The following is a 20670-nucleotide window of genomic DNA, read 5'->3' as shown; positions in this document are numbered from 1 at the left end:
AGGATCTGCATCAAAATATCAGAGACTTAATCCTTAGGCTTAGTAAACCTTGGTCCACTGTGCAAGAATCTCCAACAGAATGGGAAAGTGTATAGAGAAAGGAAGTGGATTTCCCCCCATGAATAAAGCAATGCTTTTAACAATTTGCTAATCAGGAATGAATAAACCCCTTTTTCTTAACTGAATTGTAATAGGTGATGAGAAACAGATATTCTATGTCAACAATAAGCATAAGTAGCAAGTTCCAACACTCAAACCATATCTACACCTAAAAAAAGATTTTGCTGTGCATTTGTTAGAATACTATAGGCATTGTTCACTTTGAATTATTGGAACAACAGAAAAGCATCACTACAGAACTTTATTGTCAACAACTTAAACATGCCAATCACATTCTGCTCAAAAAACAACTAGTTCTAGTCAACAGAAAAAGGGTCATGCTGAAACATGATAATACAAGGCCACATTCAGTGAAGCTAACCCATCATCATCGTTTAACGTCCGTTTTCCATGCGGGATGCCCTTCCTAACACCAACCTCTCTGTGAGTGTAGTGTGTGCTTTTTATGTGCCAGCAGCATGGGGAGCCAGTCGGGACAGGGTGGGGCTAAAATGAATTCATTAGGCTGGGAAGCTCCATCTCATCCTCCACTTATACAGGTCTTTTCAACATTTCATCAGTGGAAAAGCATTCAGAAGCAGGAAAGTGTTCAAACAGCACTCCAAACATTTTCCTCTTTCATCTTCTCAAGAAACTGATTGTTTTTTTTACTAATGAATAAAATATCTGATTTCAAGGTGGGGAAATATTGCTAATGATAGCAATTATGCTTTGAATGAAAAAATATATTTACAATGTTTTATGCTGATTTGAATTCATTACATGAAATGCAACATTGTTTTTCAGTACTCCTAATATATAGATATATATGATACATGTGTACCTGTGGTTTTTCATCTTATAGTGATAAAAGCAGCAAAAGGGCTCGTGACCTTCATCTGCTTAAGAAACTGAAGACTCTTTTAAAAGAATGTAACGAAGAATCAGGTAAATTCCATTGTTTATATTTATCAATATATTGATTTGTTCTCTTTTACATATAATGTTTTTTTTTACCAAATTCTGTATATTTTATTTTTTTCTTATATTTCATTAAAGGTCACTGGTTTATTTTAACAATCATGACTAAGATAATACTAGAATACTGCCTTCATAAATTGTTTCTTAAATTTATTTTGACCTTTTACCATACTTTCAGAGAAGTTGGTGGGAAAGTTATTTTTATATACCATGGGCTTCTTTCAGTTTCCATTTACCAAATCCACTCACAAGGATTTAGTCAGCTCAGGCCTTTTGTAAAAGATGTCTGAGGTGCTATGCTGTTTAGCTGAACCAGAAACTGCTCAGTTGCAAAGAGAACATCTTAACTATACAGCTATGTCTGTGCTTAGATTATAAAATGTACAGCTTACTTCAGAAGTAAAGGGGAATAGTCTGAAGGGCAGTCAAATGGGAAAGTGACTTCTTGTAATCAGTTGCTGTAAAGGGGTCATCTAGAAATTATAATGGAGAAAATACTCCTACAATGAACCACTAGTGTATAAAAAATAAACAAATAAACTTCATTTTCAACACCAAAGGTGTTGTGTAGAAGTTCTTTGTGAAGAAACAAATTATACATAAATGCATTGTTACAAAAGCTAAAGTAAGAATCTTAATGCAGTAGATGTGATCAGAGTACTTTCCAATGTCACAAAAACAATTGACTGCTGCACAACATTGAAGTTTATAACTGAATTTTGTAAAGTTTACTTAGTGTTTATGAAGTTGAAGGACATCAGAAGAGATCATTTGGGGTTTGATGATAGAAAAGCAGGTGTAATGAATGAAGGTTACAAACCAAGATGCAAAATTTATTGATAACTTAATTAGAAAATTTGTCATGTAAAGGGTCTATAAAAAATTCATTTGTAATTTAATTTAAAAGTTTGTGGAAAGGAGAGCTTATACTAAAAAATGATTTCAATTCAGTTTTTAATTTAATCAAATTATTTGTATTTCATCTGATTCAAGAAGGGATTAGGTTTTAATTTGAATGTGAATGTTCAGCTTATCCTTATATACACAGGAGGAATCTATGTATGTATGCTGTTGTCATATATTGTGATAAATTATTGTATTGTCTTTTAATTCAGAGAGCTTGAAATCGACTGTGAAAGAGACACTTTTAGACATGAAGATTTCCAGTATTGCTCAACAAGTAAGTGTTATTTTTTGTTATTTTGGTTTTTTATAACATTTTTTCTTTGTCTTATTTTGTAAGTTTGTAAACAATTTCAGGTCAGTATTCTTAAATAAAAGAAACAAATTATTTAAATATCTATAAATAACAAAAGTAGCAACTTTTTTTTGCAGTTACTTATTCTCATAGGTTAAATTAGGATGACTTTTACATAAAATATCAAGCTGTGAAGTATGAGATATGAGAAAATTAAGGTTGTTAAATGTTATGTTCTTGTTCTTCACAGTGGATTTAATACAATTAGTGAAATAATTCTAGTCAAAAAGACAATCTTTGTGTTTTAGAAAGAATGAAGTTATTTCTTAACTGATTTTTTGATTTCCTTTTGTCTCACTTCAGGGAGTTGAGCGAGTCTTGAATACAAAATACTTATCAACAGTAACAATGCAAAACATCATAAGAGGCTGCATAAATCAAATGAGTGGTAAAGGTAATTACACCTTTATTACATCAGTTTCTCTGAATTAGTTTTTACAAGCATTGCCATCTTTTAATAAATAGTCTTTTTCATGAGTTTATCCATCTATCCATTCTCCACTATTCCTGAGAGAATCCTCAGGCACATTCTCTTTAGGATCTTATCAGAAACAACTGCCATTACACTTTCCGGCTGGATTCCCAAGCATAACCAACTGAGTCTATGGATATAATGCAACCATCTCAATCTATGTCTATTTCTAAGTCTCCTGCTAGTTGGTGCAGCTAGAAAAATTCATCTTGCAATTCATTCCTGTGACTTTCAATTCACACATCCATAGTACCAGAGCTGTGACCTGGCTTTGAGAGACTCCCTGATCTCCAAGCTACACACCCTTTTGAGTAACATTACCCAAGAAATCTTTCAGAGGAATTCTATTTCGCCCCTCTGTATTTGCAGTTGTACTCTTTCAGTCATTACCCAACATGAATTTATTGCTTATTAATCAATACCAATCTCATGTTGATCATGCCAATGGACTGTTGGATGGAAAAGAGAATCCACTGATACTATTGGATTAATCAGGTGGTTTGCAATTCATCAGCTTCATAATTTTTAATTTATCTCTAATATATTTTCATCTCCTGTTCTTGGCAACTCTTGCATAAGTTTAAAGATTATTCTAGTTTTTTTATATTTCTAACTGTTCAAGAAACACACCTTGTCACTGAATAAAATCTTATCCCACCGAAAAGGTTTTGCTATCCACAAACATCTTTTTAATGTAATTAGTTTCCAACTTAATTTTTCTCTTGAGTGGTTAATTGTAGGAAAAAATGCATTAATTTGTTAAAGTATGTCTTACAATATGCAAATATCCAAATTTGAAAAAAACTACTCCATTCATGATAGTATGAAAAGAATTATTGTGAAGCAGTTTTTTTAAAAATAATTTCATCTTGTCATCATCCAACATCCATTTTCCATGCTGGCATGGGCTGGACAGTGTAACAGGAGTTGGCCAGCCAGTGTACTGCACCAAGCTCCAATTGTCTGTTTGGCATAATTTCTACAGCTGGATACCCTTCCTACACCAACCACTTTACAGTGTACTGGGTGCTTGGGTGCTTTTTATGTGGCACTAAATAATATATCTCATGATCTTTTGAATAAATCTTGTAATCTGAATTCACTTTTAGCCATCATATTGGAGTTTGAAGGAACATCATTCATGAATTATAATGTTTTTTCTTCTTTACAGCTGAAGAAGCTCTTGACATCGACAGTCGCCTCTTCCTGTTGTTCTGTCAGTCTCAAAACCAGTTACTGCGCACATATAGCATGCTTGATAAAGCAAAATCTACATGTTATGAACCAAAACCTATCAGTAATGTAGAACAGGTAATTAAAAATCTTTTGATTTTAAATCTATTTTCATTTGTTAACATAAATGCAATGCATTATTTCCAACATGGATATTTGTGTATGAATTATTTGAGCAATAGTTTTCTTCCTTTTGTTCATAGCTTACTATTATAAGCTCTTAGTTGGGAGAGAGAAATAGATCTTCAAATCACACATTTCCGTCTTATAGAAAGTTAATGTATATTACAATCCATACACCTACATACACTATTTGAAATATACTGAGGCAAAGTGGCTGAGTTCCTTTCAAGTGTTGGGCCTCACGGAGGCAATGACCAAGAGCTTTGGCATTATATCGAGCTTGAGAAGAAGGCCTATCAAGCCAAGCAAAATCACAGACATGGCAGATGCACAGGGGATAAAGAACAATTGTGCTTACAAATGATAATTCTCCGTTTGTATAAAATCTCTTACCAGACCTTGTTGGTGATTTTGTTCACCTCTCTCTCTCTCTCTCTCTGTTTTTAAAAGAATTCTTTTTTTTTTCTTCATTTCGTAGCACTTAATGAATATTTTATCTGCAACAAAATCTGAAATAGAGCATGTGCTCCGGCAACTAATTGCCTATGATGCACCCAATAACTTCAACACTTCTGCAGTCCAGTGCACTGTTACATTTGAAGAACAACCAATGTCAGTGACCAACTTCCTTAGTTGCTTTGAATATCCACTACATCGTCAGGAATCACAGACAGATAGTTCACAATCCTCACCATCTCCCTCAACTCTTAGTGTAAGCTCTTCTGGTGGAAATTTACCTATTGTGTCCAAAATCAGAAAAATTCCAGAAGATAAGAAAAATGCACTTTGTAAGTATACAACATTGCCTATCATTTTCTTTCTCTTCACTTTCGCATTTTTGCCTACATCTAGAAGTTTTAGGAAAAAAAAATCTACTTCAGTGCTCTGTAGTTCTATCCCCCTCTTAAAAGGTTGGATGTGTAAGCTGAAGGTGTTCAGGATCAACTTTGTTTTCATTCCTCTGAAGTTAGCTATTGTAAATACCTTAGTTTTCATTCATTTTATTTAATTTTTTTCCCTGCTAGCTTGGGTTGATGAATACTTACTGTAGCATTGTTTTACAGCCAGATACCTTTCCTGTTACTAACACTTACCTGTTTTTTCAAGTAAGGGGTTTTTGATGTAAGGGTTCAAGTAAGGGATTTTTGATGGCAAGTAATAACTTCCATCAAAAATTCAGAGCTAGAGGGCAATTTGTTGACAAGGAATGTCAATATAACATTACTTTTTACTCAACTTTTACAAGTAACGAATCAGAATGTAAATATTCACACACACATAGGATTTTCATAGTTTCCACCTACCACTTTCACTCACAAGACATTGGATGACCAAAGGCTACAGTAGAAACACTTGCTTAATGCTTGTATAAGTAACCCTTTAGTATTCAGATTACTCTGTCAAATGTAATGCTTATCTATTCACATTATTTTGAATTAATTATGCATTATCTTGTAGCTTTGAGATTTCGATGATGTGATTCTTTAGTTTTAGAGTGACATTTTAGGGTAGATATGGGAGGCCAGATCTGGCTAGTTTAAACATAAAACAGTTAGAATATATGGGCTGGATATGGCTGGTTTAAATGTTAAAGGGTTAAGTAATTACTGTTCTCTGTATCATAACTCATATTTATTGAACGGTGTTGGTGATTCCCAAAATCCATTGGGATTTAGAGGAATCACTGAAGACTTTATGTAGTATATATATAATTTGTAGGGCAAGTTTGCTTACCAGAGCTAATCCTTTTCCAAGCTATACTTTCTAAATCAGTTGAATTTAGTATAGCATCATTTTTACAGTTCTGCTGATGATTGTGGAAAAGTTAATAAGTAAGACAGACACTACCAAACAAACCATTGTGATATGATGGAAAATTTCATTTGTGCTTTGCTTATGTAGAAACTATTTTCCCCATTAACAGTTGCTATTCAAAATTATAGATAAAGTAAAGTAATGGTTTCCAATGATGTACAATGTTGTCTGTTTATTGGAAGGATTTCTTTTATAAAAAGATGAAAAATGACACTAAAGAATCTCATTCATTTGTATGCTGCTTATAGATCTCCATCTAAGTGTTAATGATTTCTTTCATCAAAACAAGGCCACAAATTTATTGTGCAGTATTGTAATCAATTGAATTGATCCTAATAATTTAATTGGTGCTTATTTTATCTAATCCAAAAGGAGTGAGAAGTCAATCCCCTTTAGATTTGAATCACCATAAAAAATATCAGCTAAACACTGTAAAACATTTAGATCACTACTCTATTACATCTGTTAATCAACCACCTCACATTTACATTACTAATAACCAGTACCCTAAGCTATGTAACACAATGTCCATATAATAATTGATAAAAATAGTCACCATGTAAAAAGCACCCAGTACACTCTGTAAAGTGGTTGATGTTAGGGAGGACATCCAAATGTAGAAACCATGTTAAAGCAGACTGTAGAGCTTGACATACTCCTCTGGTTTGCCAGCTTCTGTCAAACCATCCAATCCATACAAGTATAGAAAATGGATGTTAAATGGTAGCAGATGTGGTGGTGAAATCAGTCAGATTCAATCTAGTTCATTCAATTATTTGAACAGAGTTGATCTATAAAATATTGCAAAAATTCTCATTTGGATTCTATTGAATATATATATATTTGCATATACAGTAATACCTAACTTTACTAGGATCCACTTTATGAGACCCCAGGTTTACAAGTTTTATTTTTCAAGCACAAGATTGAAATCTTGAATGAAGTGCAAAAGTTTCTACTACCATAATAAATGCTTCTTCATGTTACTGAGAAATTTATAGAGTGAAAAAAAGCTTCTAAGCAAACAACTCTAGATTTATTTTTTAAAAAGAAATCTACAAGTCTGTCTACGAGTGCTTGTGAATCTGCAGTAGTGTCTACAAGTGATGGTGTGCACGAGTCTAGTGCAAGTGAAGTGATTCAGAAAACGATTATAATAATAATATTTTTTTATTATAAATGATCTTGACATTCTTTTTACTTTACATAAAATATTCTTTACATTCCACTGTTGTTTTATTGCCATTTATTTACAAGTATTATAAATTTTATAGGTAAAATATTTTTCTGAGAACAAATTACAATTTATAACATTGCTATTATGGGAAATTGTTGCTCTGCTTTACAAGTTTTCACTTTATGAGCAGTCACCAGGATTAAACCAACTTGTATATCAAGGCATTACTATATATGAGCACACAATCACAAATGCCAGGATCTGCCTAAACTCAATCAAAACAGTTATGTTACATTTTACTTTTCTTTTTTAACAGTTTTCCTCTGTTGTAAAAAATTTAATCAAATGAATATTATTCTTTTACTTAATAATAAGCTCCACTTTATTGATTCTGTGGTGTATGAATGGCAAGATTGATTTCAACATATTTGAATGTTGAGTACACAGGGAAAAAAATAATATTCTGTAAGGTCTACTAGTGATGTTTAATTTTTTTGGCAACCCATCACTGAAACTCACTGTGAAGCAACAAAACATATACTCATTTCTTTTTGGTCAAGCTCAAATACTCTTCATTTTAGAGAAGGATAAGGTGAGAAGTTATAGCATTTATGACTTTAGTGAACGTAGGTAAACAGCTAACTGAAATTGTGCAATTGATGAATTTTAAGAAATTAATGATTTCTCAAATTGGTACAAGGTCACAAATTGAGACAGAGGGTTATGGTCAATTGAATCAACCTGAATGCAGGTTATACTGGAAGAATGAAAATGAAAGTTACCTCCAACAGGGTTTGAACACAAAATATAGATGACTTGAATGAAATACTAGAATTTTCTCTTGTTTTCACTTTCAGGTGATTTATTTTATGATGGGTGCTTATCAAATAAAGTTAGTGCTGAAGATTTAAGCAGAATACTTCAAGACTGTGCTATACCTCCTGATCATCTCATGGTGAGTATAGATACAATTGTCATAATATATCCTGAAAGACTTCATTAACTTCAATTTGTGTGTGTGTGAGAGAGAGAGATTCTAATATTTTGAAATACTTAGTTAATACTCATAGAATATTTCCCATTAAGTTCTTGAAGTTTCTTTTCTTGTGGGACTTGAAAACATTTAAAGATAATGAAATAAGATTGTAAAGAGGTGGAATTTCAAGTTGTTTTAGTTTGTGGAAAAGAAGTTATAGACATTCCATGTTGAAACTGTAATAGCAGTACAGGCTTAGCTGTGTTAAAGAATCTTGCTTTTACAACTATATGGTTCCACATTTAAACTCGCTACACAACACTTCTAGTAAATATGTTCAACTATAGCCTTGAATTAACCAATATTTTGTGGATGAAATTTGGTGGGTAAAACCAATAGTGGCCCATCATATGTATATATCTGTGTTGTGGTTTGTGCTTATATTGTATCCCTTTATGTCCTGGAACTAACTAAGTGGTTTGACAAAGAGAATTAATATAAGCACCAGACTAAACTAAGTACTGGGATCAGCATTCTGTTTATGATGGTACTAGTAATCAATAATTTTGAAATCCCATATATCCCTTTCTCACTCTTTTTTTTTATAGCCATTTTTTGTTCTTCTTTTTCCTCTCTCTGCAGGACCTGTTACAACACTACTGGCTATCGAGTGACAATAGAAATATTGAAACCCAAGTCTATAATTTATACCATGTCATTTTAACTTTGACTAGAATGTCTGGTAAGTTTTCTCTCTGTAGTGCCATATTTATGGATATGCAGCTTCTGTAGAATTTGTGAATTTAGCATGTGTCTTTCTAGGTTATTGATAGTTAATTCTTATATGCTACTTAAGTTTTTCAATCTTGCAAGTTACAAGGTGACCCCCATTAATGGTTGGTGTTTGGAAGGGCATACAGCCATAGAAATCATGCCAAATGGTGCTGGAGCAAGACATGGTCTTCTGACCTTTGGGATCCTGTCAAAACGTCCAACCCATACTAGTTTGGGAAGCAGATGTAAAATGGTGGTGGTGGCGTCGGCGGCGTCTCCTCTCAATAAACTGACAACTTTATTAATTGTGAGAATCATGGGCTCTCCAGTCTCACAGAAACATTTACTCATCTGCCTTTTAAAGCAAATTGAAGTGAAGGTATCAAGTGTTTTATTTCCGCCTATGGCCTGTAAATGGATTATTGATTCTATTGCCAGATGAAAGATGGTTAAATGTATTGCTATTCTGTAGAGTAACCCAACTTAATACTCATTGAAATACCAAAAGACACTGTCTGTGAAGTTTTCTACTTAAAATGTGGTCATAAGTTCAAATTTTTGCTGTTGAGTTTTGTATTTGTAGTTGAAGCATATTTCCTTCCTAACCATAATCTATCTGCATAATAATATGTAGCATCTCTACTTAATGAAATAATTAAATATATACTTACACAATTAATTCAAAGTTAATTTAGGTTTTATTGATTACTTCTTACCTTACTAACTCTTAACACCAACCTGAGACTGCTCCTTATTCTATGATATAAACTTTCTGTTTTAAAGTGATGTAAAATAAATTCCATCAAAATTTTATATTAATTTATGTTCCAAACACCAGCTTAAGCATAACAAAGTTATTCTACTAAATTCCTCATTAATTTCAAAATTAACTGAAAAGTAGGGATGAGGTGGTGAAATATGATCTTCAGATGTTGAATCTCATGGAAGCAATAACAAATGACCAAAAACGTTTGGCAGTTTGCTGTGCTTGAGAAGACACGTCAAGCTAAGTGAAATTGTAGTCATGGCCAGTGCTGGTGATGTGTAAAAGGCACCCATGCCACTGACATGCAAAAGGCACCCATGCTAGTGACATGTAAAGGCACCTGTGCTGGTCACACATAAAGGGTACCCATGTTAGTGATATTAAAAGGTACTCATGCCAGTGACACATAAAAGATACCTGGTACACTATGGAGTGGTTGGCATTAGGAGGGGCATCCAGCCATAGAAACCAAGCCCAAACAGACAAGCCTGGTACAGCTCTCTGGCTTACCAATTCCAGTCAAGCCATCTAACTTATGCCAGCACGGAAAATGAATGCTAAGTGATCATGATGAAAGATTGCACGTTTCAACAGAAACATGGTAACAAAAGGGTTAGGTAACATCTATGTAGTTTTAGTCAGATGAGTTTTTGTATGATCTATTCTTTCACATCATTGGCCTAAATTTATAGCCTGGAAAATTTAAATAAAAACTAAGTTGCGTGCTGCATCAACTTTTCTGCTTTTCATGAATTTGTTACTTATAAACTGGCACCTTTTCCTTGCTGCTATTGTGTCTTTAACAATTATTCCTCTGAATTATTCTCCAACAACAGTTCATATTGTAATTTACTTTTCTCTAAGATACCAGTGATGTTATGACAAGTGTGGATTCAATTTCCCCATGGTGGGAGAAAATAAGGGAAGCATGTACTCAGTCAACCAATTCCAGAGCTGCTTATATACTTGCATTGACTGCCCGAGGGGTTGCTATGGATATGATGACCAGTAAAACTAAAGCTAAGGTAACATGTTCAATTTGTTATTGTTGCTGTACTTAATAAATGAAATAAAATAATAGATGTGTAATAGTTGAGTGTTTAAGGTACCTCAATATAAAATTGAAAGATTATAAAGATTATAGAACTGACCTGTATTTTGTGCCAATAATATATAAGGTAGAGAAATGGTATAACTTGCATGATTGTTGTAATACTAGCACAGTTCATATATATATATATATATGTAAGTACTTAGGCATAGTGATATTCAAACTCCTGAATTCATTTCCTACATACATTTATGCCTTTTCATTGGCAACGCTTTTATATGTGTGTGTGTGTGTATATATATATATATGTAATGCTTTTCTCTGTATGTATATATAAATGTAAATGTTTTCCCAAATAAAATTGCTCTTCACAATGAAGCTTCAGTGAAACTAAGTGGTACACAAGCATTCAACTATGAGTGTATGACATCTTATAGCAGAAGCAGCAGTTAGCTAATGAAATTCATGACAGTTTCTTATATGTGTGTGTGTTAGATAGAAGCTATGGTACTTAGTGGCTGAATGATGCTTGTGTGCAGTACATTGAAGATGCTAACATATCATTTTGGAGATACCTACAGGCACAGGCCATTGTACTATAAACAACATAGTTGCCCTGTGATGGCTGAAGTACTAAATAGTTAATTTAGTTAAACTGTATTCCAATATTTGTTTCAACTCTCTCAGGATCCAGATGCTGATACAGCAGACACAAGTCAGTCTGATAAAGCGGATAATGGTATATCTGAATGGGAAGACGTGAGTGTTGATTATGAGAAATGGAATGTTTTGATACGACAACTTGAAGACACCTTGGCACTTAATAGTTTGCTGAAAATGAAGATACCGCCACCATCAATGTCTACCATTTCTAGTGCTGCCTCAGAACCATTGCTAGTTTCTGTTAGCCACCTACTGGATGGTGGAAGAGGTATGTTGAAACTTTATTTGCTTGTTTTTGTTTGTATGGTCGAGCAAGTGGTATTAATCAATGAGTTTTAAAGAATGTTCTCATGACATTGTGAGCTAAGGACATGAAATGAATGTGTAAGATCAATGTGGTCAACAAACATGTTAAGCAGTTCCAGTTAGCATTTTCCATGGAGAATTACAGTAGGTAGCCAACAAAGTGTTAGAAGTGATAAATAGATCTAGTTTGCTGGATAAGTCAGTCACTCTTTAATCTCACTTGAAGCCATGTTGTTTACTACATTATGCTAAATAGAAAAAAATGACTATAACAATTTCAGTAGTAGCAGTGGCAATTACAACAATAGCAAAGACTATGGTAATAATATTGTGAAATGTCTTTGTTAAATAGCTATAACCATCTCTACTGAATCAAACAAGGATATCCAACTGAACATGTTAGAATGACTTGTTGTTCAAGTTCAGTAAACTTTGTCGTGCTTCAATCTGTTTTGGAACCACACTTCAAATAGTAATGGCTTATGACAGTTAATAGTAATTACAATAGTAATAGCATGACAGTTCAGCCCACACAGCCTGTTTTATTTATGTTTGGAGATTTGGGATGTTATGCATTAGGAGCAGATAAAGAATTATAGTTGGAGAGTAACAGTAAACAGTAAAGTCATTTTTTTTTCATTGAGAAAATTTTTATGTCAGTATTTGATGATAGGGTTAAGAAAAAAAACGTGCAGAGAGGTGTAATTTTAAGGAATAACTATAAAATGTATAAATACATGGAAAAAGGACAAAGAACTTGAAGAAAAATCATTAGATCTAACTTCATAAATATCTTCATCATGTACTTAATTTTGATTTGCAATGCATAAATCTGTATCTGTTTACATTCTGGTCACTGATTATATTGCCTTGAGCCAATAAGAGAGAGGTTTCTACATGGTTACTCAGCCTGCCAGAAATAGCATCTAAATATCCTTCAAATTACATCAAACTGTTTTAAGAATGAAGAATAGATTAGATCATATAGCCTCAGATATATTGTTTCAAAAGAAATGAGAAGATCAAGGCTGGAATGCTTTGATGATAGATTAGCTCAGTCAGACTGACACAGGGCTAAACAACAGCAGCTATATTTTTTGTTCTCTAAGGCTGTTTGTTTCAAAATGTAAAGTGTTCTGCATATTAAGAGAGAGAGCGCAAAAGTTCATGATTCCACAGTACCCTTTATACTCCATAAGTTTTATCTCCCATCTTTCTACCAATATATATGTAACTTAAACTATGATTCAATATACTCTAATCTTACGATTCATACTTAATGTGCCATCATCTTTGTTGAACTTCTGTACACTTGTATGACTAAGTGAATAATATTGTGTTGGGAATACCTGTATCTTCTCAAAGGAAAATGCTTTATTCATAAACTTGGAACAACAATAATAATATAAAAATGAAGTAAAAATTCATAAACTAGATAAATATTACTTTATTTGTTAATTTTTTTTCAACAGGTTCTATACCTGAAATTGTTGCCAAGTTCATTAGCAGAGCTAACTTCTCTCATGAAGTATTAAATCGACCCAGAGGATTAGTATTATCAGAGACTGTCGAGATGGCTGAAGAACCATTGGAAAATATACATGTCAGATTTGAAGAACAATTTTTAGGTAAGCCGACTGAAAAGATTTGCTTGCTTTTTCATTTTATCTTTTACAGCATCACAAGAAGTTGGTATTACTTTTGTAGTGTAGTGGTGTTGTGGTGCTGGTTCTACAACTGGTACTAGTTCTATACAGTAAAGATATATTACTGCCAACTCTTATGTTATAGTAGCAATAAACCAGTGGCAGATTTGCTGTTACCTGAAGCTACAAAAAACTAGTACTCTAAATATCAGATTTCTCAACCAGAAAGACTGACTGATTTTTAAATGGATAACTACTTGAGAAAGCAATTTAGCTGCTAGCTCTGTTCTCTTTAACCTAGTGCCAAGTGAAGATGACATGGTGAAATTTATATAATATCTTTGTTTGTCTGTCTGTCTGTTCCTTATGCATTCTCAAATGGCTCAACCAAATCAAATCAAATTTTACAAGGTAATAGTATTACACCCCAGGAGTATCAACATGTAATGCTTTTTTCATTTTGATTAAAACAATATAACATTTTATAGAGATAATCTTTCTATAGTCAACTATACTACATGACATTTTATACCATGATGACAAAAACATTACATTTTTTATATGAGAGTGTATGTGTATGAGTGTGTCTGTGAGTGTGTGTGTCTTTCCGCATTAGATATGTTATTAAACACACACACACATCTATGCATACATATAGATATGTGACAACTGACATGCTTGAATGTATGTCTGTGTGTGTCTCTAAAATTCTTTGTCTCTCTGTCTGTTGCCTATGCATTCTCAAATGACTTGACCAAATCAAATCAAATTTTACAAGGTAATAGTATCAAAACACCCCCAAATGTCAACATGTAATTTTGTTTTGGATTTCAATTAAAACAATACAACATTTTATAATCTTTCTATAGTCAACTATAGTACAGGACATATTATACCATGACGACAATGACATCATATTTTGTATATGTATGTTTCTGTGTTAGGTACCTTTTTAAACACACACATCTACACATACATATGCATATGTGACGATTGGCATGCATGAGTGTTTGTCTGTGTGTCTTTCTTCATCATTATCATCACCATCATCGTTTAACATCTGCTTTCCATGCTGGCATGGGTTGGACAATTTGACTGAAGGCTGGCAAGCCAGAAGGCTGCACTAGGCTCCAATCTGATCTGGCAAAGTTTCTACAGCTGGATGCCTTTCCTAATGCCAGCCAGAGTGTAGTGGGTGCTTTGTATGTGCCACTGGCACAAGGGCCAGTTAGGTGGTACTGGCATTGATCATGCTTGAATGGTGCTTTTTATGTTCCACTGGCATGGAAGCCAGTCGGGTGGCACTGGCATTGACCACATTCAAATGGCGCCTTTTACATGCCACTGGCATAGGTGACAATCAGGCGGTACTGTAATCGGCCACGACAACAACTTCACTTGCCTCAACAGGTCTTTGCAAGTGCAGTTTCTTGCCCAATGATTGAAGGGCACTCTTAAATGGCTTGGTTATGCTGCACTGGCATAGGCCACGGTTACGGTCTCACTTGGCTTGCCAGGTCTTCTCAAGCACAGCACATCTCGGTCATCTGTCATTGCCCCGGTGAGGCCCAACATTCAAAGGTCGTACCTCACTACCCCATCCCAAGTCTTCCCAGTCCACCTCTTCCACAGGTTCCCCCTACTACCAGGGTATAACACTTTTTCACACAGCTGTCCCTATCCACAAACAACACATGACTACATCAACGCAGTTGTCTCTCCTGCACACCACATCTGACGCTTCCCATGTCCAACCCACCTCTCAGGGTGCCCACACTCTGTCATGCATGCACACCGACACCACACATTTCTGACCAAAACCATTTGGCATCCTTTTTAATGGCTCGTTTAGTAGATCCCTTATGTTGTGTATGTTCGGGATATATACTTGATAGCAGTTTACCAGGCATAAAAATGCTTGTACCAATTTGATGTTCTGGCCTTTGTCCCCTTTCATCAGTTACTTGACCTAAATATTTGATTTTTTCACCAAAAATTCATACTTTTCCTCTGTTAGTCTAAATCCATATTCATTTATTTTTCCGAATGCTTTTTTGATATGTTCGAAGTGTTGTTCCACTGACTTGCTCTTTATCAAAATATCATCGAGATAAGTAACAGTGAAGTCACAATCATTTAATATTGTATCCGTCACTTATTGGAATATGGCAGGTGCCACTTTTACTCCAAAAGGAAGCCACATGAATTTATACAATCCATAGATAGTCCAACCCATGCTAGCATGGAAAACGGACGCTAAACGATGATGATGATGGTGTGTGTTGATTGTTAAAACATGTGCACAATCTTCCTCTACCTGTATTTGTAGATACGCCTCCAAGAGGTCTAACTTTGAGAATATTTTTCCTCCATTCAGTTTTGAGGACACTTCTGGGCTTGGTAATGGATAATTGTGTTGAACTAAACAGTCATTTAATCCAGTTGAAAAGTCCGCACACACTCTTAGTTTATTATTTCTGCATCCTTTTTAGCAGTAAGTCCCTGAGCAAAAATCAGGTATTTGAACAAGTCTGGAGTTAGTTTATCCAGTTTAAATTTCTTGCACTCTCTGTTCACTCTACATGCATACATGGTAAAGTCTTTGTTATCGTTTTTCTCTGTGTTCAAACACTTCCAACATGTGTTAAATAAGGATGTGTTTTCACTGAACATCTTACATAAAATGTCAATTGTGTTCGTGAAATTTATGTCAGAAACTATTTTTAAGCAATATAAAATTATGGTATTTCTCATATTGTCATCGCCAGTTTCCTCAAAATTAGACATGTTTTCATTTCATCCAGCCAGACTTGGCATTCTTTTTCAAAAATGTGTTCAAATTTTCGGTAAGATACCACAAAGGTGACTCTTTCTTCTGGGTCATATTTAAATTCATTTATTGATTTTGCTATGTGGTCTGGAGAAAAGGTATTTTCCGGTTTTGTTACCAACTTCACTAGTTGTACATTATTTACATTTGATGGATATTTGTTCTGATCTTGTTTCTTGTTAACACAATGTTTCGGCTGATATACCCTCCAGCCTTCATCAGGTGTCTTGGGGAAATTTTTAACCTGGGTTCTCATTCCTAAGGTATTTTTCGATGTTGTTGTTGCTGTTGTTGTTATTATTCAGGTCACTGCCTGGAATCGAACTCAGAATCTTGGGGTTAGTAGCCTGCACTCTTAACCACTACGCCATATGTCCCCAAGATACCTGATGAAGGCTGGAGGTTATATCAGCCAAAACGTTGTGTTAACAACAAATAAGATGAGGACAGGTACCCATCAAATGTAAATAATATGCATAATTCCTCATCTCTTAAATATAGAACTGTTTATTGTTGTTGTTGTTTTTGCAACTCAACTAGACCCTCCAAGTTTTCCATAATTTTACAGATTTTTTGTAAAATATATACAACAAAAATGTTTGTTAATCCTCTGTCAAGTTTTTAATTGAAAATGTTTTCAACGTTGTCTTACTCTACTCTTTTACTTGTTTCAGTCATTTGACTGTGGCCATGCTGGAGCACCACCTTTTTAGTCAAGCAAATTGACTCCAGGACTTATTCTTTGTAAGCCTAGTACTTATTCTATCGGTCTCTTTTGCCAAACCGCTAAGTTACTGGGACGTAAACACACCAGCATCGGTTGTCAAGCGATGTTGGGGGGACAAACACAGACACACAAACATATACACATACATATATATATATACATATATACGATGGGCTTCTTTCAGTTTCCGTCTACCAAATCCACTCACAAGGCTTTGGTCGGCCCGATGCTATAGTAGAAGACACTTGCCCAAGGTGCCACACAGTGGAACTGAACCCGGAACCATGTGGTTCGTAAACAAGCTACTTACCACACAGCTACTCCTACACCTAAGTCTTTGTGAATTGTTTACATCCTTGTTGCCACTGTTATGATGTGTGGATCCTCTTGTATGTTATTGTCGGCACTGTAATATTCTTTTCGCCACTATTATGTTGTGGCAGTATTCCACATCTTATTATCTTTGACCCGTCTATCATGCTATCACTGATAGCTCTGCAAGACAATGACTTTGAAACATCTACCTTAACGGTAACTGGAACTTGACTCCAACTGAGAACTCATACAACAACTTTACTACAACTGACTGTCTGACTTTATAGTGGCTGCTTCATACCACTTTGTCACATGGGAAGGAGAATACCATTTTCACTACAACAATTATGATAATCCTTTCTTGTATATGCACAAGGCCTGAAATTTGAGGGGAGGGGTGTAGTTGATTACTTCAATCCCAGTGCTTGACTGGTACTTATTTTAGTGACCCCAAAAGGATAAAAATCAAAGTTAACCATTTCAGAATTTGTACTATAATAATAATAAATGGTTTCAAATTTTGGTACAAGGCCAGTAATTTCGTAGGAGGAGTAAATCAGTTACATTGACCCCAATGTCCAATTGGTACCTATTTTATTGATCCTGAAAGAATGAAAGGCGAAGTCGACCTCGCAGAATTTGAACTCAGGATATAAAGACAGACAAAATGCTTGGCAGCATTTTGTCCAGTTCAGTAATGGTTCTGGCCACTTGCTACCTTAATAGTAACAATATTGCATTTTACCCTACATTTTATAGGTCAGCTGGACACACTACAGGAGAGATTCCCCCACAGTTTAGATTCTGATGTGCTTCTTGCTAATTGCTCTTGGGAATACATTGTTTTGTGGAACAAAGATTTAGAGGTGAGTCATTTGGTTCAGTCATTTTAACTCTTAGCATCTTTAATTTTCATATTTGTATAGTTCCTGTCTTAGATTTTTATCTATGTAAATATGTATACCATGACATCTCATTTCCACCATCAGTTTCTCACTTTCCAACTCAGGTAGCTATGTATCTCCTCCACAAAAAGACACCTGTTCTCCTATCATACTTTAGCCTCTCAGCACTTGGCACATAGCTACCATCCTCTAATTTGCACCCACTCAGTCATGAGGTCTTTTCTTGCAAGTTACTTGGTTATCTCACCAGTGTCAGTTTCATTAGCTTGCAGTGCTAAGCTCAAATCCTATGAGTGAAACCTGCAGTTGACTGGTGCATTATCCAGAGAAATATATATCTGTCTCAGTCATTTGATACTGTGAAAAACTAAGACAAACACCAGTATACAATACCTTCTGGTAAAAAAATATACAAAAGGACTTACAATTCAGCGGTTTCATGATAAATGTCTAAATTTTCAAGTCTCATTCTTATTAACATGAATAAAATTGGATGGAAACAAAATGAAAACAAAGTGTTGGTAATAAAGTTTGAAAAAACATTATTACCATAGAAAATGTTAGTTACATAAGGCATGTTTTTAGCTGATTTATTAATTTTGCTTTCTTTTCTAGCAATACCATTATCTCCAGACTTCTCTGAATTACCTGAATACCATACAAAATGCTGTCCTTCGACAAGGTTAGTCTTGAAATATTTATCAAAAACAGTGTCTCAAACTCTTTTCCTTCAAAATATTTTCCTCTATCATCTTTACAATGTCCTTAGCACTGTTTTTTTATTTTCAGTCCTAAACATATAAGAGAGTGAGACGAAACAGTTGTTACTGACAATACATCTTTTCTTTATAAAAATATATACCATTATCATTTTCATACACAAATGGAAAAGGATATGGCATCAACAGTATAATGATGAATTCATAGAATTGAAATTCGTAGAATCAAATCGAAATCGTGCCACCTGCCTAGCACTCGTGTTGGTGGCACGTAATAGGCACCATTCAAGCATGGGTTGATGCTAGTGCTGCCTGACTGGCTCCCCATGCCGGTCGCACGTAAAAAGTACCATGCAAACGTGGTCGATGCCAGTGCCCCCTGACTAGCTCCTGTGCCGGTGGCATATAAAAGGCACCTACTACACTCTCGGAGTGGTCAGTGTTAGGAAGGGCATTCAGCTGTAGAAACCTTGTCAGATCAGATTGGATCCTGGTGCACCCTACTTACTTGCCACTCCATGTCCAAACCATGCCAGCATGGAAAGCAGATGTTAAACGATGATGATGATGAAAGAGAACCTATATTTGGTTGCTTGATCAAATATCCCTAAAAGTATGTTCTACTATCTTAAGAAGAAAGAGAGGAAGAAATTAAACAATATAATCCTAGATATAAAAATACATGGAATGATCTCAGGGCTGAAAGGCTTTTGAGCATATGTCTACTTGATCAGGTCTGGCCTGGGACTAATCAACAACAATCAATTTATTGATAGTTGATAATAAAATCAATGCCTTGTAGCAATAACAGAAAAACTATACAATCTTTAACTGGTGGAAACTCTAGTTTTGCAAGATTATTATAGGACACTCATCAAAGCAATTCAGTTCCATGACAGCATGTGCTGTCATTTTGAAAAAATCTTCTGACTTCTCAGTACTCTGGAAATTATTCCTGCATAAAATTGGAAGTTATCATATAAAAAAGTATTATATATGTCATATTAATTATGATAATGATTTCTGACATTGGCACAAGCCTAAATTGGTAAGGAGAGGAGCACAGTTAGTTGAATTGACCTCTCTACATGGTACTTATTTTATTTTGCCTTACCTATATTTTTACAAGAACTGTGAAATGACAGAACTGTCAAAAATTTAGTTCCATTTCCTACTGTTTTTACCATTTCACAATAATAATAATGGAAAGGGAAAAGGTATGACCATAAAACAGAACACATCCTTGAAAATGACCATGTAGGTACTATGGGATATGAAACTTCAAATGGATAAGCAAAAGAATGTATTGATAAGAGAAAAGAATGTATTGTTTCATGTTTGTTTGATAAATGAGTGGAACAAAAAGAATGTGAGTCAATAGAGAAATACCAGGACCTAAAATATTAATTTAAAGAATTGGAAATTGTAAAGATATCATTATCCAATTAAACAATTACAAGAAATTTGAATGATTGACTAAAGATATTGAATGTCAAGATGAATTTCCTGACTCTACAGAAAGCCTATTTGCTTGACATGCCAAAAACTCTAAGAAAGGTGCTTGAAACCAAAGGTTGTTGATGCTACTTGATATCTAGTAATCTAATACTGGCAGAAAAACAAAATGCTGAGTGAACAACAACAGCAATAACAACAATTATAATAATGGGTTCTGATTTAAGCACAAGGCCAGCAATTTTGAAAGGAGTTGAGTAGTCAATGCCATCAACATCCCCAGTACTTCACTGATTACTTTATTTTATTGACCCTAAACAAAGGCAAGTTGACCTCAGCAGGATTTGAACTCAAAACATAATGGGCCAGAACAAATATC

The 20670-nt window shown here is 34.5% G+C and overlaps 1 protein-coding gene across 2 annotated transcripts in view; it reads left to right on the top strand.

Moving 5' to 3' along the window:
- The window catches only part of LOC115217564 (rab3 GTPase-activating protein non-catalytic subunit), a 72018-nt gene that overhangs the window by 33244 nt on the left and 18104 nt on the right, over nucleotides 1–20670 (top strand). For both annotated transcript variants that reach the window (XM_029787304.2, XM_029787303.2), the window contains exons 15-26: nucleotides 965–1047; nucleotides 2196–2260; nucleotides 2642–2732; nucleotides 3982–4121; nucleotides 4645–4954; nucleotides 8016–8113; nucleotides 8777–8876; nucleotides 10539–10699; nucleotides 11413–11656; nucleotides 13167–13322; nucleotides 17972–18078; nucleotides 18733–18799. In XM_029787304.2, coding sequence (XP_029643164.1) covers nucleotides 965–1047; nucleotides 2196–2260; nucleotides 2642–2732; nucleotides 3982–4121; nucleotides 4645–4954; nucleotides 8016–8113; nucleotides 8777–8876; nucleotides 10539–10699; nucleotides 11413–11656; nucleotides 13167–13322; nucleotides 17972–18078; nucleotides 18733–18799 — 1622 coding nt within the window. The remainder of the gene's footprint in view (nucleotides 1–964; nucleotides 1048–2195; nucleotides 2261–2641; nucleotides 2733–3981; nucleotides 4122–4644; nucleotides 4955–8015; nucleotides 8114–8776; nucleotides 8877–10538; nucleotides 10700–11412; nucleotides 11657–13166; nucleotides 13323–17971; nucleotides 18079–18732; nucleotides 18800–20670) is intronic.

The sequence above is a fragment of the Octopus sinensis genome, linkage group LG11, assembly GCF_006345805.1.
Source record: "Octopus sinensis linkage group LG11, ASM634580v1, whole genome shotgun sequence".
Classification (NCBI taxonomy): domain Eukaryota; kingdom Metazoa; phylum Mollusca; class Cephalopoda; order Octopoda; family Octopodidae; genus Octopus; species Octopus sinensis.
The sequence above is the reverse complement of the archived record's forward strand: the minus strand, read 5'-3'. Positions and strand labels throughout refer to the sequence as shown.